The 20196-nt window shown below is 36.2% G+C and overlaps 1 protein-coding gene across 1 annotated transcript in view; it reads left to right on the top strand.

The window, feature by feature from the left end:
- EFHC2 (EF-hand domain containing 2) overlaps nt 1–20196 on the top strand; it is a 163116-nt gene that overhangs the window by 34658 nt on the left and 108262 nt on the right. The window contains exon 4 of the mRNA XM_044669224.1: nt 10758–10981. Coding sequence (XP_044525159.1) covers nt 10758–10981 — 224 coding nt within the window. The remainder of the gene's footprint in view (nt 1–10757; nt 10982–20196) is intronic.

Genomic DNA, 20196 nt, shown 5'->3' with positions numbered 1-20196 from the left:
TGATAGAATTCACTTGTGAATCCATCAGGCCCTGGCGATTTTTTCTTAGGGAGTTCTTTGATGGCTTGTTCAGTTTCTATTTCTGATATGGGATTATTTAGGTATTCTATTTCTTCTGCTGTTAATCTAGGCAGTTTATATTTTTGTAAATAATCATCCATATCTCCTAAATTGTTATATTTATTGCCATATAATTGGGCAAAATAGTTTTTAATGATTGCCTTAATTTCCCCTTCATTAGAGGTGTTATTAAATCTTTTGATAAAATACAATACTCATTTGTAAGAAAAACACTAAAGAGTTTAGATATAGATAAATACTTTTAATATGATAAATACCATTTAAAACCAATATCTAGCATTATTGCAAATGGATTAATGCTAAAGGCCTTTACAAGATCCGGGTAAATCTAAGATATCTATTACCAACACTATTATTTGATATAATTCTAGAGGTGCTTGCTATATCAATAAGCCAAGAAAAAATAGTAATAAGTATAATAAGTAATAAGTATAAGAAAAGAGGAAACAAAATTATCATTTTTTGTTGGTGCTATGGTTTGCATAAAGAACCCTAGAAATTCATTGAAAAAATGTATCTGAAACAATTTTAGAAAAGTACAGGAAATAAGATGAGGCTACATACATCACAATTTTTCTCTATCTTACTAATGAAACCCAGGAATAAGATATAGGAAGAGAAATCACATTCAAAGTAAAGACAAAATATGTAAAATATTTGGGAATTCATCTAACAAGACCAACACAATAATTATACCCATAGATACTACAAAGTACTTTTATAGAAATACAGACAAATATTTTTAAAAAAATTTTATTAATTATTAATTAATTAATTTACTTGCCATATCGAACAAATCAAAAGCCCTACAAAGGGAAGAAAGCTAGAAAAACTATCACAATTAATCTGGAAAATCATAAAAAGAATGGGACAAAAGGGTTCTTAGTAGTACTAGATCTTAAGCTAAACTACCTAGCAGTAGCCTAGTTCCAAATTTCACCTCATACTGATGATAATAAAAAAGTTGATCAAGTGGAATTAATTAAGTGTAAAACATAATGAAACCAACCAACATGATAGCATAATATTTGATAAACCCCAAAATAACAGTTACTGGGTAAAAGAACTCATTGTTTTATAAAAACTTCTAGAAAAACTGTAAAGCTATTTGACAGAAGTTAGGTTTGGACAGACTTCTTATATCATCACATATACTCCAAATAGACCCAGATATTAAAGGGTTTATCATGAAGAAATTAGAACAGCAAGAAAGGAATTCCACTTTTCACAACTAAGGAACCCCACACTTAGAGGAAGAGTTCTTGTCCAAATAAAGGATAGTGAAGATCAAAAGAGATTAAGTGGATAATAGTGATTATACAAAATTTAAGGCCTCTTCACAAAATCAATGCATTTAAAATTAGAATTGAAACAGGAAAATTCTTACATCAAATTTTCTGATAAATTTCTGATATCCAAAATACATAGGGAACTGATTCAGACATAAATGAATATGAACCATTCTCAACTAGATAAGAAGAGGCAGAAAAGTAGAAAAGCAAGCTATCAACAACTAAATGAAAAAAAATGCTCTAAATCATTAGTGATAAGAGAAATGTAAATAAAATAACTGCAAGGTTCCATCTCACATCTATCATCCTGACAGTGATGACTATGCTAAAAAAAAACAAAACTACTGTTGGAGATGCTGTGAAAAGACAGGCATAGTTTTGTATACTGTTGGTTTAGCTATGAGTTGCCCTAACTATTCTTGAAAGTAATTTGGAGCTATATCCCCCTAATCACTAAAACGCTCATGCTATTTGACCAAATGTCTGATAATGATATATTTCAAAGAAGTAAAAGAGGGAAAGGACTCATATTTTATATAATTTTTTTTTTAATTTTAGACTCTTAACTTCTGTGTATTGACTTATAGGTGGAAGAGTGGTAAGGGTAGGCAATGGGGGTCAAGTGACTTGCCCAGGGTCACACAGCTGAGAAGTGTCTGAGGCCAGATTTGAACCTAGACTTCCCATCTCTAGGCCTGGTTTTCAATCCACTAAGCTACCCAGCTGCCCCCGGAAGGACTCATATTTTAAAAAAATTTATAACAGTTCTTTTTACAGTGGCAAAAAAATTGGAGCTAAAGCGGTGGCCAGCAACTGGGAAAGGACTGAACAATTTTAATATCTGAATTTAATAGAAACTATTGTTCTACAAAAATGATGAAAAAGGGTTTCAGAGAAACCTGGGAAGATTTTTATAGGCTAATATAGAGTGAAGTAAGAAGAGTCAGAAAAATTTTTACTATAACAACATTGTAGAAACAATTAACTTTTAAAGACTTAAGAACATATGACCAACTACTACTAGCCTAGGGATCCAAAAAAGATATATTCTGCCTTTTGATAAAGTGATATTGTACTCAAGATGCAAAGTAAGACATAGTTTTGGATATGGCCAATTGACCTGACTATGCATATTTTATAATTTTTTTTCTTTTTCTTTCAAGAGAGGAATTTTTTTCTAATACCTACTCATTGATTGGGGAAAAACATTAAATAATTAAGTATTGCACTATAAGAAATGAACAAAGTGACAAATTCAGAGAAACTGGAGAACATTTATATGGACCGATGTAAAGTAAAGTGAGCAGAACAAGAAGAAAATTTATTGTTGTTTAGTTGTTCAGTTGTGTCCTACAATTTGTGACCTTGTGGAACATAGCGTGACAGTCCCTTCTGTCATCTACTATCTCTTGAAGTCTGTCCAAGCTCATGTTCATTGCTTCCAAGACACTATCTATCCATCTTATCCTCTGCCTTCCCCTTTTCCTTTTGCTTTCAATCTTTCCTAACATTAGGATTTTTTCCAGTGAGTCCTGGCTTCTCATTATGTGGTGAAAGTATTTAAGTTTCAGCTTCAGTGTTTGTTCTTCCAAAGAATATATTTAACTTCTTTAAGTATTGACTTATTTGATCTTCTTGCTATCCAAATGGCTCTCAAAACTCTTCTCCAGCATCACAATTCAAAAGTGTTGATTCTGCTGTGCTCAGTTTTCCTTATATATAGTTCAACACTCATAGTCATATGTTACTCCTGGAAAAATCATAGCTTTGGCTCTATGGATCTTTGTCAGCAAGATGATGTCTTCTTTAGTATTCTGCCCAGATTTGCTATAGCTTTTCTTCCAAGGAGTATCTTACTTTCAGGACTATAGTCACCATCTACAGTGATCTTTGAGCTCAAGAATATAAAATCTGACACTGCTTCCATTTCTTCTTCCTCTATTTGACAGGAAGTGATGAGATCAATTGCTTCTATCTTAAATTTTTTTGATGTTAAGCTTCAAGCCAGCTTTCACATTCTCTTCTTTCATCCTTATCAAGAGAGACTTCTTAATTCTTCACTGTCTACCATCATCTGCATATCTAATATTGTTATTTCTTCTGGAAACCTTGATTCCAGATTTTGATTCATCCAGCCTGGCATTTTGCATGATGTATGCTGCATATAAATTAAATAAATAAGGTGAAAATATACAGCCTTGTTGTCTTCCTTTCTCAATCTCAAACCAGTCAATTGTTCCCTGTTTGGGTCTAATTGTTGCTTCTTGACCTTCATAAAGGTTCCTTAGGAGCCAGGTAAGATGATCTGGCACTCCTATCTCTTTGAGGCCTTGCCACAATTTGTTGTGATCCACACAGTTAAAGGCTTTAGTGTAGTCAACGAAGCAGTAGGTGATGTTTTTCTGGAACTCTATTGCTTTCTACAACAAATGTTGGCAATTTGGCATCTAGTTCCTCTGCCTTTTTGAGAAAGCTTTCACTTCTGGTAATTCTCAGTTTACATATTGCGAAAGCCTTGCTTGCAGACTCTTAAGCATAACCTTGTTGACATATGAAATGAAAACAATTTGTTCAGTAATTTGAGCATTTTTTGATGTTGCCTTTTTCTAGGGATGCAAACTTATCCTTTCCAATCCAGTGGCCACTATTGAGTTTCTCAAATTTGCTGCATAATGAGTTTTTAATAGCATCATCTTCAGGATTTTTAATTAGTTTAGCTGGAATTTTGTCTCCTCCACTACCTTTATTGTTAACACTGTTTCCAAAGATCCACTTGACTTGACTTTTCCAGAAAGTATGGTTCTAGATTATTAACCACCCCTCTTGGTTATCAGTGATCTTTAGATCTTTCTTGCATAGTTCTTCTGTGTGTTTTTTTAAACATTTACCTTCTGTCTTAAAATAAATACTGTGTATTGGTTCTAAGTCAGAAGAACAGTAAGGGCTAGGCAAAGGAGGTTAAGTGACTTACCCAGGGTCACACAGCTACGAAATGTCTGAGGCTAGATTTGAACCTTCCGTCTCTGGGCCTGGCTCTTTATCCAATGAGCCACCTACTTGCTCCCTCAGTGTAAGTTTTAAGCTTTAAGAGCTCTAATTGCACCAAGACTTTTGGAACACCCTGTACCAGCTTTGTAAGGGCAGAGAGTGTTTGATGTTTTGTGGATCTCCAGTACCTGGAAAAATGCTTTGTATGTAGTAGATATTTAGGAAGTGGCATGATATAACTGAACAGGCAGTGGTGATAGATACTGAAGCTGCGGGCTTAGCAGATGTGGCTTCCTCAGACATGTGCCTTGGGAGGTAGGACAAGTGTCTTTCTGAATAACACCTGCCGCCCCCTCAATCTTACTCTGATAGTGGTTGCAGGCGCTCCTAACCCACTTCATTCATCTTTTGCATTTTTTGACCTAAATGCAAACTCACTGGGGAACTGGGAGAGAATGTTTGGCTGGAAACTTGAATGGAAGCTCTTTCTAATAGAGGAATTCATGTAGTTCATTCGTATTCATAGTCCTTAGCACACAGAAAGCAGCATCTTTGTTATCTGAATTTTTATGACATCGAACTAGTTAGAGATAGGTAAAAATTCTGGAGATCCTCATTATGTATCTTTCTAAAACTGTCAAAATATGTGGTTTCCTTTATACTACTCATGTAAATGGTTGCTGAAAACACCTGAAGTGCCCATCTTTTTCTAAATGGTTAAATATGCAATTTGTTTTAAATATCTAATCTTGAACAATTAAATAATTTGCACATTTCAGTGCCATGAATTGAAGGCTAATAGAAGTACATTTTTGCAATGAAATGATATCATCTTTTTATGTACATTTTAAACATCCCAGGCAGGTTCTATTTTTTTTTTATTATTTCAATTTAATGCACCAAGTAATTTAAAAATATGTTACAAGAGAAAAAAAAGAAGAAAATTATTTGAGGTAAAACAAGAGCAACAGAAACATCTACATTAGTTAAGGAAGAAATGTTTAGCATTTTGTAGTTAATTCACAAATTTTATTGCAGCATTCACAGATTTTATATCCAGTTTGGGGTATGGAGAAAGACACTATTGTCAGTTCTCTAAAAATATCATAATAACTGACAGGTCAAAGAGGATTTAAACAATTAGAATCCTTTGGTTTTTCTTTTTCATTGTTTTTAAAAGGGGTTAGGTTTTCATAATTAGCCAATTATGGATTTAGCTTCATGTGAGTAGCAGTAGGTCTACAACATGAGTCAATCAGTCTGTAAAATAAGTAAACATTAGAGCCTTTTATCAATATATTGCCATGTGTTGGTTCTGAGTAGGAAATGTGACAATAATGGAGAGAAGGTGAAGAGAGTAAGCATTTAGATTAGACCTGTGCCAGAAACTGTGTTAAGCCTCTACAGATATTATCACATTTAATCTTCACAGCCTTGTAAAGGAGGTGCTTTTTTCCCTATTTTACAGTCAAGGAAACTAAGACAAGTAGAAATGAACTGACCTACCCAGTGTCACAAAGCTGGTAAATGTCTGAGGCTGGATTTGAACTCAGATCTTCTTGACTCCAGGCCCACTGCTCTATCTTTTGCCTAGGGACTGCAGTCATAAAGAAGACTGAATGAAGAACTACTATGGGATGGAGTGCAAACTGGGTGCAATTAGGAGAACATAGGATAGGAAACTCCAAAAAAGCCTAAAATTCTCTCTCTTTTTCAGAAGGAAAAAAAACCCCACCAGACCATGCAATGGTGGACCCTCTGTAATTCCTGAACCTGGGAAGGTATTTTTAGTAAGCTTTAGTAGGGCCAAAGCTGATTGAGTGACTGGACTAAATCCAGAACCAATGTGGTAAATCATTTGGAAGGAGTTGGGGAAGGCTCACTCCATAACCCACCCCATTTTTTTTAAACCCTTAACTTCTGTGTATTGGCTCCTTGGTGGAAGAGTGGTAAGGGTGGGCAATGGGGGTCAAGTGACTTGCCCAGGGTCACACAGCTTGGAAGTGTCTGAGGCCAGATTTGAACCTAGGACTGGCTCTTATCCACTGAGCTACCCAGATGCCCCCACCCCACCCCCCATCCCATTTTAAAATAAGAACCTGACGATGATTATTAACTGGCCTATATACTCTTTGAGGATGCCTATGAAAGGCCAACTGGCCTCAAAATGGAGCAGGCCAAAGCTTTTATGCTGATAAACAGGGGAGTGGGACCATCCTAAGTAAAAATATAAAGCATCAAAGCATTCCATTTAAAAACATAACGAAAAAGAAGAACCAAAGGATGATCACTAAATGGCTTATATACTCTTTGAGGCTGCCTAAGGAAAGGTCAACTGGCCTCAGAATGGAGCGAGTCAAAACTTTCATGCTGAAAAGCAAAAAATACAAAGCATCACTGGGGCTAATTTTGACAAAGTAAGGCTTCTTTAAGGGTACATGTATATTTAGGAAAAAACCAAAAGCATATCTTTTGGTTCACATGGCATTTAAATTAATGTCATGAATCCTGAGTGTTGTTAACAAATGCCTTGTTGATATAACAAACCTGGCTAGGTTGAGCCTACAACAAGAGAAATAATGCTGGTGATAAGCCATATAGTAACGATCACCATATGTTATCTTGTACATAGACACACACACACATATAATTCATACTGGTTTGACAAATTACATGGAGATTGCAGAAGAATTTCCTCTGCTACATGCCCCAATCCTCTTCCCCTCCTGTCCCTCTACCTCGCTTGTCCTCTTGTAGAGAATTATTCATTAATTAAAAGTTCATTAGGAAATAGTATTAAGTAGCATAATTTATTTATAAATACATGAGAGATTAATAAATTGGGTTTCTTTAAACCTGAATGGAATCTCAGAGATGGATGATGGGTAAAAAAGAATTTTCCCAGAGAGCTTTGAGAAAAGCACTTAATCCAATGACTCACTCTCTGGGGTGACCTTGTCCAAGGAAGGAGGTCCAAAGAGCAGCTCTGTGAGGTTGCAAAATCTTGGTGAATTCACATCAAAAGAGATCATCTATCAGGCTGGAGGAGTGAAGATTGTTGGTTGCAGTACCAATGCAAGCCCCAGCAAGGGCAGAAGAGAGTGTGCTGTGTTAGTGGAGAGTGTCTTTGGAGGTTCTAAAGCTGTTTTTCATCTAAGCAGCAGGAAAGAGAAACCTGATTTATTCTTCTTGTTTATAAGGTTATAATTAGAATAGAATAGACAAGGTTTTTGGGGTTTTAGATAGAATAGGAAGAGAGGTTAGCTTCAACTCTGGTCGAAGGAGAAGATGGTCTTTGCAGACCAGATTGGTTGGTGGATATAGGAAGATTTATTAGCATAGGGACCTACATAATCATAAGAATTATCTTTCTTGTATTCTCCCTTCTTCTAAAATTTTATTACCAACAATAAATATATTTTTATATAACTGGCCTGAACCGGAATTCTTTAGGTACTGTTTAGAGAAGTCATCTTTCTCAACAGTCAAAACAATAGCCTGTCCACTCAGAACACAGGTATTGGAAATATTATACCTATACCAATACCAATAATTTATAAGGGTTAGAAAATCATTATAACACTCTACTCCTCAAACAATACGAAACAAACATCAAATGAAAACACAACAGAATCAATCACTGAGCTTCAGAGTTTTGGACATCAAGTATTAAATAAATGTTATAATAATTATATTCATAATTATTATTTAAATACATATTATATTTCATATTATAATTGTATACTAGATATAATTATGTGTGATAATTATATTATTATAAATAACAAATAAAACTTATTACCAATATGGTTTGTAGAAATCTCTCTTAGCTATCTTATCATATTTTATATGTAGTGTGAGCTGAAAACCACCTGTGGACTTTGTCAGAGCAAATAAACTGAGTCAGTATTCTGTTTAATGATCAGATCTGCTATAAAGACTTTTTTTTTTAAAACAGCTATTTGGAGGACAGTTATCCAGGAAAGAAATACCCTTCTATCAGCCAAGTGTCTTTAAGCACAAAAAATCTGGCCTCTGGAGACTTTTATGAAAATAATTCCAGAAAGTTCTAGAAAATTCAAAAAATTTCCTTATACTATAAGATTTACTTTTAAATGACAAAATTAAGAGCAATATTTATCAATCAGAGAGGAAAATAAGACAAATAAGTATTTCTCTTGTTAGATTATGATAGAAATTGCAATTTAGCTTCAGGATGAGACATAAGTATTATAAGTTATGAAAAACCCAACAATAACAAAATCATTCTAAATGTATCTTATCATATAATAAATGTTTCCTTTTACCTTTTCCTTTTCCTTTCCCTTTTCCTTTCCTTTTCCCTTTTCCTTTCCCTTTTCCTTTCCTTTTCCCTTTCCCTTTCCCTTACTCTTCCCCTTCCCCTTCCCCTCCCCTCCTCTTCTTTTCTTTTCTTTTCCTTACCTTCCATCTTAAAAGCAATACCATGTATTGGTTCCAGGGCAGAAGAGTCGAAAGGGCCTGGCATTGAGGGTTTAGTGTCTTATACCCAGGAAGTGTCTGAGGCCAGATTAAACCCAGGACCTCCCATATGCTATTTAGTTTTGATTATAGAGCTAATAAATGCAATTGAGTATTAGGCTTTACTTAATTTCAATTATTTATGAATTCAGTACCTGAATATTTTGCTTCTACAACTTGAAAATTATGATATTTTTGATAACATTCTTCTCATGTGACAATAAACATATAGATCTACACACATGCCACCCCCTAAAATTGAGCCACTATCCTGGCAGTGATTATTCAGAGCACTAGTAGCTCTTTTATTTGTTCATCCATTGATTCCCCTCAAAATGTGGTTTGGTGCACATACAGAATGAGTTGGCATAAATTGTTATGTCAGTGTTGTTGGTCAGTCATTTTTCAGTTGTTTGTGATTCCTCATGACCCTATTTGGGGTCTTCTTGGCAAAGATATTGGAGTAATTTTTGATTTTGTTCTCCAGTCCATTTTCCAGATGAGGAAACTTGAGGCAAACAGGGTTAAGTGACCTGTCCAGGGTCATACACTTAGTAATTTTATGTGAAATCACTGAAACTCTGAGTTTCATTTTCCTGTAAAATCAGGATACTAACATCTGTAGGTGGTACAGTGGATAGAGTGCCTGACCTGAAGTTAGGAAGACTCATCTTTGTGAGGTCAAATGTGGCCTCAGACACTTACTACCTGTATGTGATCTTGGGTAAGTCACTTAATCCTGTTTGCCTCAGTTTCCTCATTAAAAATTTTTTCCCTCATGATTACATGATTCTTGTTTTCTCTCTCTACTTTTTCTCCCCCCCCTCCTGGAGTTAACAAGTAACTTCACTGGATTATACATATTTTATCACTCAAATCCTATGGAAACATTTTATTTATTTTTGTATTAGAGTAATCTTTTAAAACTAAAACTCCAAATCATATACCCATATAAACAAGTGATAAATCATATGTTTTCTTCTGTATTTCTACTCTCATAGTTCTTTCTCAAGAGGTAGATAGCATTCTTTCTCAAAAGTCCCTCAGAATTGTCCTGGATGAGCATTGCTATTAGCAAAGTCTATATCAATTGGTTGTCCCACAATGATTTTTACTGTGTACAATGTTCTCCTGGTTCTGCTTGTTTTCACTCCATATCAGTTCATGTAGGCCAGGGGTCTACAACCTTTTTGGCCGTGAGAGCCATAAACGCCACATTTTTTAAAATGTAATTTCGTGAGAGCCATACAGTGCTCACAGTGCCGCTCCTGTAACAGCACCTGAAAAAAAAATTGACTTTATAGCTCCTGCAGAAAGAGCTATATCTGGCCCTCAAAAGAGCCAGATATGACTCAAGAGCCATACGTTGCTGACCCCTGATATAGGTCTCTCTAGTTCTTATAGGAATCAAGCCGTTCATCATTCCTTAAGGCATAATAGTATTCCATCACTTTCAAATACCACAGTTTGTTCAGCCATTCCCCAATTGAGGGACATCTCCTTATTTTCTAATTTTTTTGCCACCACAAAAATCGCAGCTATAAATATTTTTGTACAAACAGAACCTTTCCCCCCCCCTTTTTTTTTATTTCTTTGGGATACAAACCCAGTAGTGGTAATTGCTGGATCAAAGGACATGCATTTTTTTTTCAGTTTCCTCATTTGTAAAATGAATTGGAGAAGGAAATAGTAAATCACACCAGTATCTTTGCCAAGAAAACCCCAAAGAGTTGAACATGACTGAAACAACTGGACCACAAAAGTATCTATTCTCCCATGGATTTTGTGAGGATTAAATAAGATATTCTATGTAAAAGTGCTCTGCTGATCTTAAGACACTATATAAATGTCAGCTATCATAATCATTAAAAAGATTACTTCTTTTTCTTTTTACAGGAATTTTCATCCGACGTCATCGGATTCCACTCCCATATCCTAATGATGATCAGTTTTATACGATTCATAATTTTAATATTAACACACAAGTTGTCTTCTATTCCCGAGTATTCAAGATTTATGACTGTGATCATTTCACTAAAAATTTTCTGAGGAAAATGGGTATTCCAGTAAATCCCCCAGGAACTTGTCCACCTGATCCTTACATGAAAGAACGGAAAATGGTGAGAGGTGACAAAGTTTTGAATTGTATTAATATCAAAAACATTTTATTGGGGAAAATATAGCAAACTCAGGCAAATTAGAAAAGAGCATTTTAGGTTAAACATTACTTGAATGTTACCTTTCCTTTTGTTCATGAGGCTGCTGGTTTGGATATCCTACTAAGTTCACAAAGAGCCAGCCTGATAGCTTCTAGTGAAAACCTCTGCTCCATAGATTCACCAGCAGGCAGCTTGGGGTTAGGAAAATTTATATATAGCAGCCTATACTTAAATTTGTGGGACAGAAAGATTCAGGATTTGGCCTGGCATCTTTTTTTCCCCATTGTAGGGTTAACATTGACTGGTTAAGGGGATTCCTTTTGTCTTCCACTCAATTGCCTGGTTGTGCTGGTTATAACTCTGGTTATTATTGTCCATTTTTTCTTTTACTACTTCAGAGTTAACTGAGTATCTTTTATATAGTAAACTGATCTGGGCTTCCAGAAACTCTGGGGGTAAAGAATTGAGTGTTCCTTTTTGAATACTAGAATATTAGCTAAAGAAGAAAAGGGAAGAAAAGTTAAATGATGGAGGACCATCGTTCCCAACCATGCATTGTGATATCCCCAGGCACCTCAGCCGACTTACAAGGGCAAAGGAGAATCTTTTACATTTTTGTCCTCATTGATAAATGCAACTATTAGGTATTTCTTTTGGCTTAGGGATATTCTGAAAAAAATTACTGAGATTCTCAAGGTGCATTGAATGGGGAAAATGTGTGACTCTCTGGAGTAGGAAATTAGAAGGGTAAGGAAAAGAAGATGGATATGGCTTCCCAGCTGCTAACAATTAAATGAGAAGAAGAAAAGGGACAATTCTGTAGTCAAAGACCCACTACAGCAGCCCTTCAGGAAGTTGACCACAAGAGCTATGAGAAAAGAAAAAAGATCTCAATTCCAGCAGGTATGGAGAATAGGAAGAGTTTGCAGTGTCCTGAGTGGTCTGTGATTTTTCTGATACAGTCAACTCTAATCAAGGTTGAAAAACTCTGCTTTTCTGGATTAGGCGCACCTACCTTGGCATTACCTTTCCTAAGTTGGTTCCTTAAGTCTCTGAGTACATTTCTATTTCCTTTCCTAACTACAGGTCAGCAACTTGCAGTCCTAAGAAATGGATGTTTCTAGTTCAGCAATTCCTTTGTGGGTTCAAGAGGTCCTGAGTCAGGTGCTGACAATCCATTAGGAAGAGGTCCCTTAATAGCATGCTTCTTGCAGGGGAACATGACCATCATCAAGATCATCCCATAACTATGTGGGGCTGGTTAGGAGATCTGGACACTGTGAGTTGCTCATATAGTGTGGGTCCAAGGCAAATAAAAAAAATTCTTGTTCAGCAGTCCTACAAGGGGAAGTAAAAGGCTGTTATTTTGTTTTCTATATTCATATGCCTGTGAATCTTTTGCATCTTAAGCGTTTTATATGAAGGAAATAAAACTATTCTGTGTCTCATACTTGTATTATATATACCTTGAGTACCTTTTTTAGAAGAGACCCTTTTGCCTGCATTTTGGGGAGGGCTATGACAAAGGCCTAAGCCTTGTTTTAGGGATTTTTTTCTAGAGAAACTTCAGGATGAGAGCAGAGCAGGATAGAGAACTTAACCTGAGTCCTTTTAAACCTCAAATCCTTTCCTTAGTTTCCTTGAACCATGGGCCACTCAGGTCACAATTATCTATGCTCAGAGTATGGGCTGGTCTCTCCCTGTAGGGAAAGATAAAATAGGTTCAAGGATTACCTTTCCATTCTCCAGATTGTCAGAGAGAATGAAATGTTCCTTTAAAAAAATGGGAGAGCTTCACAGTGCTTAGCACACAGTATATTCCTAATAAATGTTTATTGAATAATTGAATTATAAAAGAAGAAAAAAAGGAAAATGGATTGAAGAGTAAAAGAGACCAATAATAACCTGTGGCAGGAGATTGGAGACTCAAAGAATGTGACACAGAAGAAATAGAAAGACCCTGGAATGCTTCCTTCCACAGAGGGAGCGAAACACTGATACAGACACTGCTGCTTGTCCTCCAAGAAATCCTGATAAAGAGTCATAGATACCATTAGGTGAGAAATCATACAGTAAGTATCAGAGATGAGTAGTGCTGTCCTCAAGTAGTGTATGCCTGGCAGTAGCAATAGAAACATCTTTAGGCTTTCTAAATCATGTTCCTGGAATGTGATGAGAACTCCCAAGATTGATGGCTATGAACCATTTTTTGTTGATCCATGATACACATACTCCTGCTGGGCCGAATCTTGAAAGCATGCTGATGATGGCAGTGCTGGGCAAGAGTGTGAGGAGCAAAGGTGGCATTTTCGTCATTGTACGGGTAAAAGAATTCTAAAGAGAAAGGTACACGCGGGAAGTGATCGGCTCATTACCAGGATGATCTCTGAGAACTGGATTTGCATTTCTGGATCACAGATCAAAATATAGGTGTGACAGACCTAGGTTGCCCGGAGGTCTAGGAAATGGGACCTATGGCAGGAAGATGGCTCCTTATTCCAAAGAAATAGGATAAATCAAATGTGGGGGGAGGTAGAATAATATTGTCTATTAAGATTTAGGGGAGGGAATACAAGGATATCCAAGTGGGGAAGCACGGTGAAAAGCAATGGACAAAGAAACAGAAATGATAGGCACAAAGACCCCTGGACACTAAAAGAAAACTGATGAGTTTGGGAACCCTATTTTGCAGGGAGGCAAATTTGAGACATAGTAGAATGAAATCCATCTGGCTGTTTCCTAGCCACTGCAGCCCAGTATCATCTGCATATGTTGTCTCCCATGGCTGGGATGTTCTTTCCTCTCACCACCATCTCACAGAGTCCCTAGATTCCTTCAGGGGTTATTCCAAACCCCACATTCGACATGCCTTTTCAATAGTCAGTACCATTCTCCCTGAATTACCCCGTATCTAGTCTGAATATGACAATGTATGTACATGCTTTCTCCACTGGTTAGATAGTAAACTTCATGAGGGATGAAATTTTTCTCTTTTGTTTTTGTATCCCTATCTCATATGGTGCCTGGCATAGAGTAGGCACATAATAAATGCTCAATGGACTCATGATTGGAATATGGCTCTGGGAGGGTATACTATCTTTTTTTTTTTTTTTTTTTTTTTAAGATACTAACCATTGGTTCTAAGGCAGAAGAGCAGTAAGGGCTAGGTGATTGGGGTTAAATGACTTCCCCAGGGTCACACAGCTAGGAAATGTCTGAGGCCAAGACCTCCTGTCTCCAGGCCTGACTATCTATTCCAAGGGAATACTTTCTTAGTCATAGGCAAGAGAGACAAAAGGGATGGGAGAGTGGACAGTATTAAACATTAAGAAGATATAACCATATGAGGAATGGCTCATAGGGTATTGGAATCGAGGATAAGTAGGAATAGAGCACCTGGATGGTTTTTATCAGTTCAAGTAACAAGACTCAGATAAACTACATTTTGTAGTACTGAAATAAATGTTAAATGTGATTTTCAAGTTGTATTTAGTCACCTTTAAAAATGAAGATTTAAAAAAGGTTATCTTTTCGATTTTCTCCTACATCCTTGACTTCCCCTAAAAAGCTTGTAAATTTTTTTTTAAAGAAGGGAAGATAAAATTGAGCAAAGTAGACCAATACCCTAAAAAGCAAAATCAAACCAACCCAACCCTGACTTTATATATAATCTTTTATACCTCTGGACATTCTCCACCCCTCTTTGCAAGGGATTAGAGTGGAGTGTCTTTTCATCTATTTTTTTTTTTTTGAGACTGAACTTCATAATTTCACAATATTGATTTTGATTGTCAGATTTCTTTGTAAAATTGATAAGAATCAGAGGAGTATTTAAGGTCTAGAGAAAGGCAAATAATACAGATTTTCTAAAAAATAAATAATATGGAGTCAAAAAAGTATAAGCTAACAAGCTTAACTCAGATTCCTGGCAGAATTCTAGAATATACTATCAAATTTATGGTTCTTGAAAATCTATAAGGGAGGCAGTGATCATAAAATGTTCTTGGCTTTCTCAAGAACAGATAATGCGCAAGGCACCTTCCTTTGCTTTTTCTAATAAACTGATATTACATAATTTACCTACATTGGAAGAAAGCATTTGGCAAAGGCTTTAGACTTCTGGTTTTATTTTTTTTTAAAACCTTTGTTTTTGTTTTAGAATCAATACTAGGCATAGGTTTCATGGCAGAAGAGCAGTAAGGACTAGATAATTTGGCTTATTTAACTTGCCCAGGGTCACATAGCTAGGAAATATCTGAAGCCAGTTTTGAACCATGGACCTTCCATCTCCAGGCCTGGTTCTCTATCCACTGAACTACCTAGATGTCCCTGGTATTATTCTTCAAATAAGTTTAGTTAGTTATTTAGATGGTTACTTGGGAATGAGAAGTGTTGAATTAGAAACCCTATGAGTTAATTTCCCTCCAACTCTTAGATTCTATGATTTTTTTAAATATAAGGCTTCTTTCTGGAGCAGTATTGATTCTAAGAATGAAGGTAAGGCTTTTAAAAAAAAGGCTTCTTTCAAGAAAGCCTAGTTTTGGTGAAAGCAATGGAGAATCAGTTCCATCTTTTAAAAACATTTATAATTTAGCAACTTAGAGAAAAAAATTTAAATTTAGAATACAAATTCTATTGTTATTATACTTTGATCTCCTGTCAAGAGCTGTAACTGTAAGTCATCTTACATAGGCTTGTTCATCTATCACTATCTTTCCCGCCCCCTTCCTCTCCATACACATCCCACTGGTATTATTATTCATCAGGGATGTTCGCACACAGACATCTCACCCAAGGCACATATATTGTTAATGAGGGACATATAATATGAAATCTTTGTAGAATCAGATTTGTATATGTTTTTGTGTGTGTGTGTGTTGATTCATTTGCTTTTTGTGTGTGTTTGTGAATCCTCTGAATGAGAGATTAGATAAAATATAAACTATTCCTATTGCCACTTTTTAGGGTCAGTAGGTAGAACCAAAAAGAAATTTAAATCCATATGAATCCTTGACCTTTGTGGATGCCTTACCTTCGTTAACTAATAGTACCTAGTGCCTGTTAGACAGAAGTGAATGTGAATTATGATGGATTGCATGAGGTATGTGACTGATACTCTTCTTTACTGAACAGGTGATAAGAAAGAAATCTCTTTGAGCCCTGGAACTAAATAAATTCTGAGAATAACTAGAAAATGTTTCAGATACTTTACTTTCAGAGGGTATTCAGATTTAAAAAAAAGCCCTTAGTGAATGTAGCAATTTATGGGAAAAGTTGGAATTTAGTAATAGAAATTTGTTGTATTGGCTTTTGTACATTCTCTTCTCCATTGCCTGCTATCGAAAATGCAGTTAAAATTAAGCAATTTAACTTAAGCTGTCTTTAGACTGTAATCAATAATACATTTCTTGGTGCAGTTTTGAGACCAAAAAGAAAGACTTTTAATTAACATGGAGCTACATGCTGTGGTGGATAGAGATCCAGCCTTGGAACCAGGAAGACCTAGGTTCTAGCCCTGCCTCTGACAGATATTATCTCGGTGGCCTTGGGCAACCTCCTTGACTTTTTAATGGTTGCAAATTGAGAGCAGGTGCTCTTCTGCATTGGTAGAGGATATTTTCTCCTTAAGAGTTCCCCATGCCAAGGAAATCACAGGTTTGGTCCAAAAGGACACATTAATATTAGTTTAATCAACTGAATATTAGACAATACAGTGGGCATTCCTTGCCTTCGGGTAAGAATATGGCAAGAACTTCTAAAAATTATATAACTTGACTTCAATATGTTTTGCTTCATTTTTAAAAATTAATATGATATCTTCCATTTTTCTGGGATCATAAAGTTTAAGTGCACATTTCCCTATCCCTGCCTCCCCCACCTCATTTTTGTTCCTTTCATTTATGAGAAAGAGATCCATGACACATGAACAAGTACCAATCAGTAAGTATATCCAGTGATCCCTCACCTATGGTGGGAGTTATGGTCCACAGACCCTAGGGATAGGCGAAAATCCATGAAGTACAGTTACTGAGCCAGTCAGCGCCCAGGATACAGAACACAGCACTGAGTGGTTGCTTTTCATTTCCATCAGCCAACAGTGTGATGTGTTTAGTCTCATGTTGGCAAACTTGCATAAGCAGTAGTGGTGTACTGCATTTCCATTGTGTACAGTACAGTATTCATCCGCAAAATCCCGCAATACAGAATTATATATATTTAAAAAGCCTTAAATATATATATATATTTAAAAATCCCGCAATACAGAATTATATATATATATACATATATATATGTATATATATATATATATTTAAAAAGCCTTCAATACAATGAAGCCACAATAAGTAAACCGTAATATAGTGAGAGATGACTGTAATGTCTGCTGTGCTAGGAGTTTATTTTAAAAATGACTTTCTAAGGTCTTAAATCAAATGCAGAATCAGCCCAATCTCCACTTTCTACATCTCTAGGCCCTACTGTGAAATTGACAATTCTGACATACTACAGGATCTGAAAGTGTCTTTCTGAGTCATGGAAGAATGATTAAATAAGGCTCAGCATGATGTTGGAGCCTATTTGCTCTCATATAAGACACTCAGAACACTGCCTATTCTGCCCTCCACACCCTGTACCCCCAACCCTCAACAAGAACAACAAAAAATATACACAAATACCTTGTGACCCAGGATTCCATGGCTTGAGTGCTTCCTTCCTTAAGCTTATAGAAAGGCAACATGTAATTCATTAATTATTACCTGGATAGAAAGTACAAGTTCTGAATTGCTTATCAGATGGTACTCTACTTGAAACACTAGCCCAGTGGTCTTATGAGTTACTTCTAAGATGCTTTTCTCTCCTCCTCACTCCCCACCACATGGTGCAACCATGAGATGGTGCTAAACAATTTGAATTAACTTCTTGCTGACCAGGTCTAAAATTAATCTAGGGTATGAAATGGAATATTGCTCAGAATATTTAAGCATTAAATCAGCCGTCTATGCCTAACTAGTGAGCTCTAACTCCTTCTAGGTTCAATTCTTGCTTGCATGATAAATTCAGACTTAACATATAATGATCTCACAGTTTAACATACTCTGAGGGAAGTGAAAAGATGCCCAGTACACATACAGAGAGACCTTTGCCTTCTTCTGTGTCCCTGACCTTCTGTAACTCTGCTGGATCTTTGAGTATGGTTAGGAAGAATTCTTACCACAGTCATTTGTACCTTTTGGGGAAGAACTAGGAAAAGTATTCATTTCCCATTGAAGAATCATGGAATAAAAAAAATGTCATCTTTTCAGTTCACCAGGTCACTAAAATTCACAAAAGGTGTCATTTTTCTTCTCAAGACTCTTGCTCCCTATCTCTTTAACAAAATTAGGACCTTTTCTCCTGGTATAATAGCTTTTTACTGATATTCCTGGGTTGGGGTGGATATTGTACCTTTCTATATGGTCAATTCCAATCTCTCCTACACTTTCTCTACTCTGTTCTCGGAAGTCCTGATGACAAAGTTAGCTGGAGGAAAATAGGAAGCAAAAAGTGTAGTTCATCACATAAAACATTTTTCATCCTACTATATAATTCTTGATTGTGGTTCTTGGGTGAAGGGGAGAATAGTAATCAGTTTCCATTGAATGGGGATTCTGGGATCATATCGGAAAATTTTCAGTGCCCTTTTTTAAAAAACAAATTTTTATTGATGTGTTAAAAATTTTTTTATCATCATTATCCTCAACATTCCTTCCTTTTTCCAGAAGACCATCCCATAATGGCATACAGTATTTTTTTTAAATATTTTTAAACCCTTAACTTCTGTGTATTAGTTCCTTGGTGGAAGAGTGGTAAGGGTAGGCATTGGGGGTCAAGTGACTTGCCCAGGGTCACACAGCTGGGAAGTGTCTGAGGCCAGATTCGAACCTAGGACCTCCTGTCTCTAGGACTGGCTCTCAATCCACTGAGCTACCCAGCTGCCCCTATACAGTATTTTTTAAAGAAGAAAAAATGTCAGCACCACTGATCAATATATTGAAAAAGTCTAAAAACCTGTGCCACATATAACATCCACAGACCTTCTAGCTCCAAGAAGGGGTGGGTAAGGGATATATTCTCAGATATCTTTATTCAACTCATGCTAGATCTTTCTAATTTTGTAACATTCCCATTTGATTTTTTGGTGTGTGGGCTTTCTTTCCATTTGCATTGTCATAGTCAATGTGTGTGTTTTCTTTTTGGCTCTGCTTGCTTGAATTTGCCAATAAAGATCTTTCCATGCTTCTCTGTTTTTATCACATCATTTCTCACAGGCCAGAAATATTCTATTATAATTCTTATAACACAATTTCTTTAGGTATTCCTCAATCAATGGGAATCTATTTTGTTTCCATTTCTTTTACAAAAAAATGCTGCTTTGTATCTTTAAAGCAGCAGTGGATAGAGTACTAGAGCTAGTAAAGAAGATGAGTTCAAATCCTATCTTGGCTCTTTGCTAGCTACATAGCTCTGGGCATGTCATATAATCTCAGTCTGCCTCAATTTCCTCATCTCTAAAATGAACATAATAATAACATTTATCTCTTGGGACTGTTGTAAGGATAAAATGAGATCATATCCCTAAAGTACTTTTGCAAACCTTAGAGTGCTCTATAACTACTATTAATGAAGATGATGATGTTCTTTTTTTTCCCATGAATCATCTTCTTAGGTCCAGAGGGGGGGAAAAAGTTCAAAGAGATGAAAGTACAAGCAAAGGCCCAGGTTACACAGGTATTATAAGTGTTGGTCAGACAATGCCATTTCTGTAAATCCCAGATAAATGGGATTTTAATATTGTTTCAACTCTATCTTGAGTTACTTCCCCAATTTACATTTGAAGGTTGAGTCCCCAAGTGATGACTGATTATACTTGAAGTTCTAGCGATAACTTTTTTTGTATTTGAGTTCTTGTCCAAATCCATCTCTCCTAAGTGGTTCCTGGTTTGGTGTCCTCCAGTTACAGGTCCAGTTACTCTGGTGATGTGGTCAGTAGGGGAAGGGGGAGTGGAAAGAGGAGTATAACATTTCATCTTTGACACTCTTTACCTTTCTGCCTCTGGTTTAGGGGCAGTGGTCACCTCCACAAATTTGCCCCCAAATTTGGAATCTTCCATGGTGGACGGGCAACTTTCTGAACTGAT

Source organism: Gracilinanus agilis, chromosome 3 (genome assembly GCF_016433145.1).
Source record: "Gracilinanus agilis isolate LMUSP501 chromosome 3, AgileGrace, whole genome shotgun sequence".
NCBI classification, from domain to species: domain Eukaryota; kingdom Metazoa; phylum Chordata; class Mammalia; order Didelphimorphia; family Didelphidae; genus Gracilinanus; species Gracilinanus agilis.
This window is presented reverse-complemented; position numbering and strand designations above follow the sequence as displayed.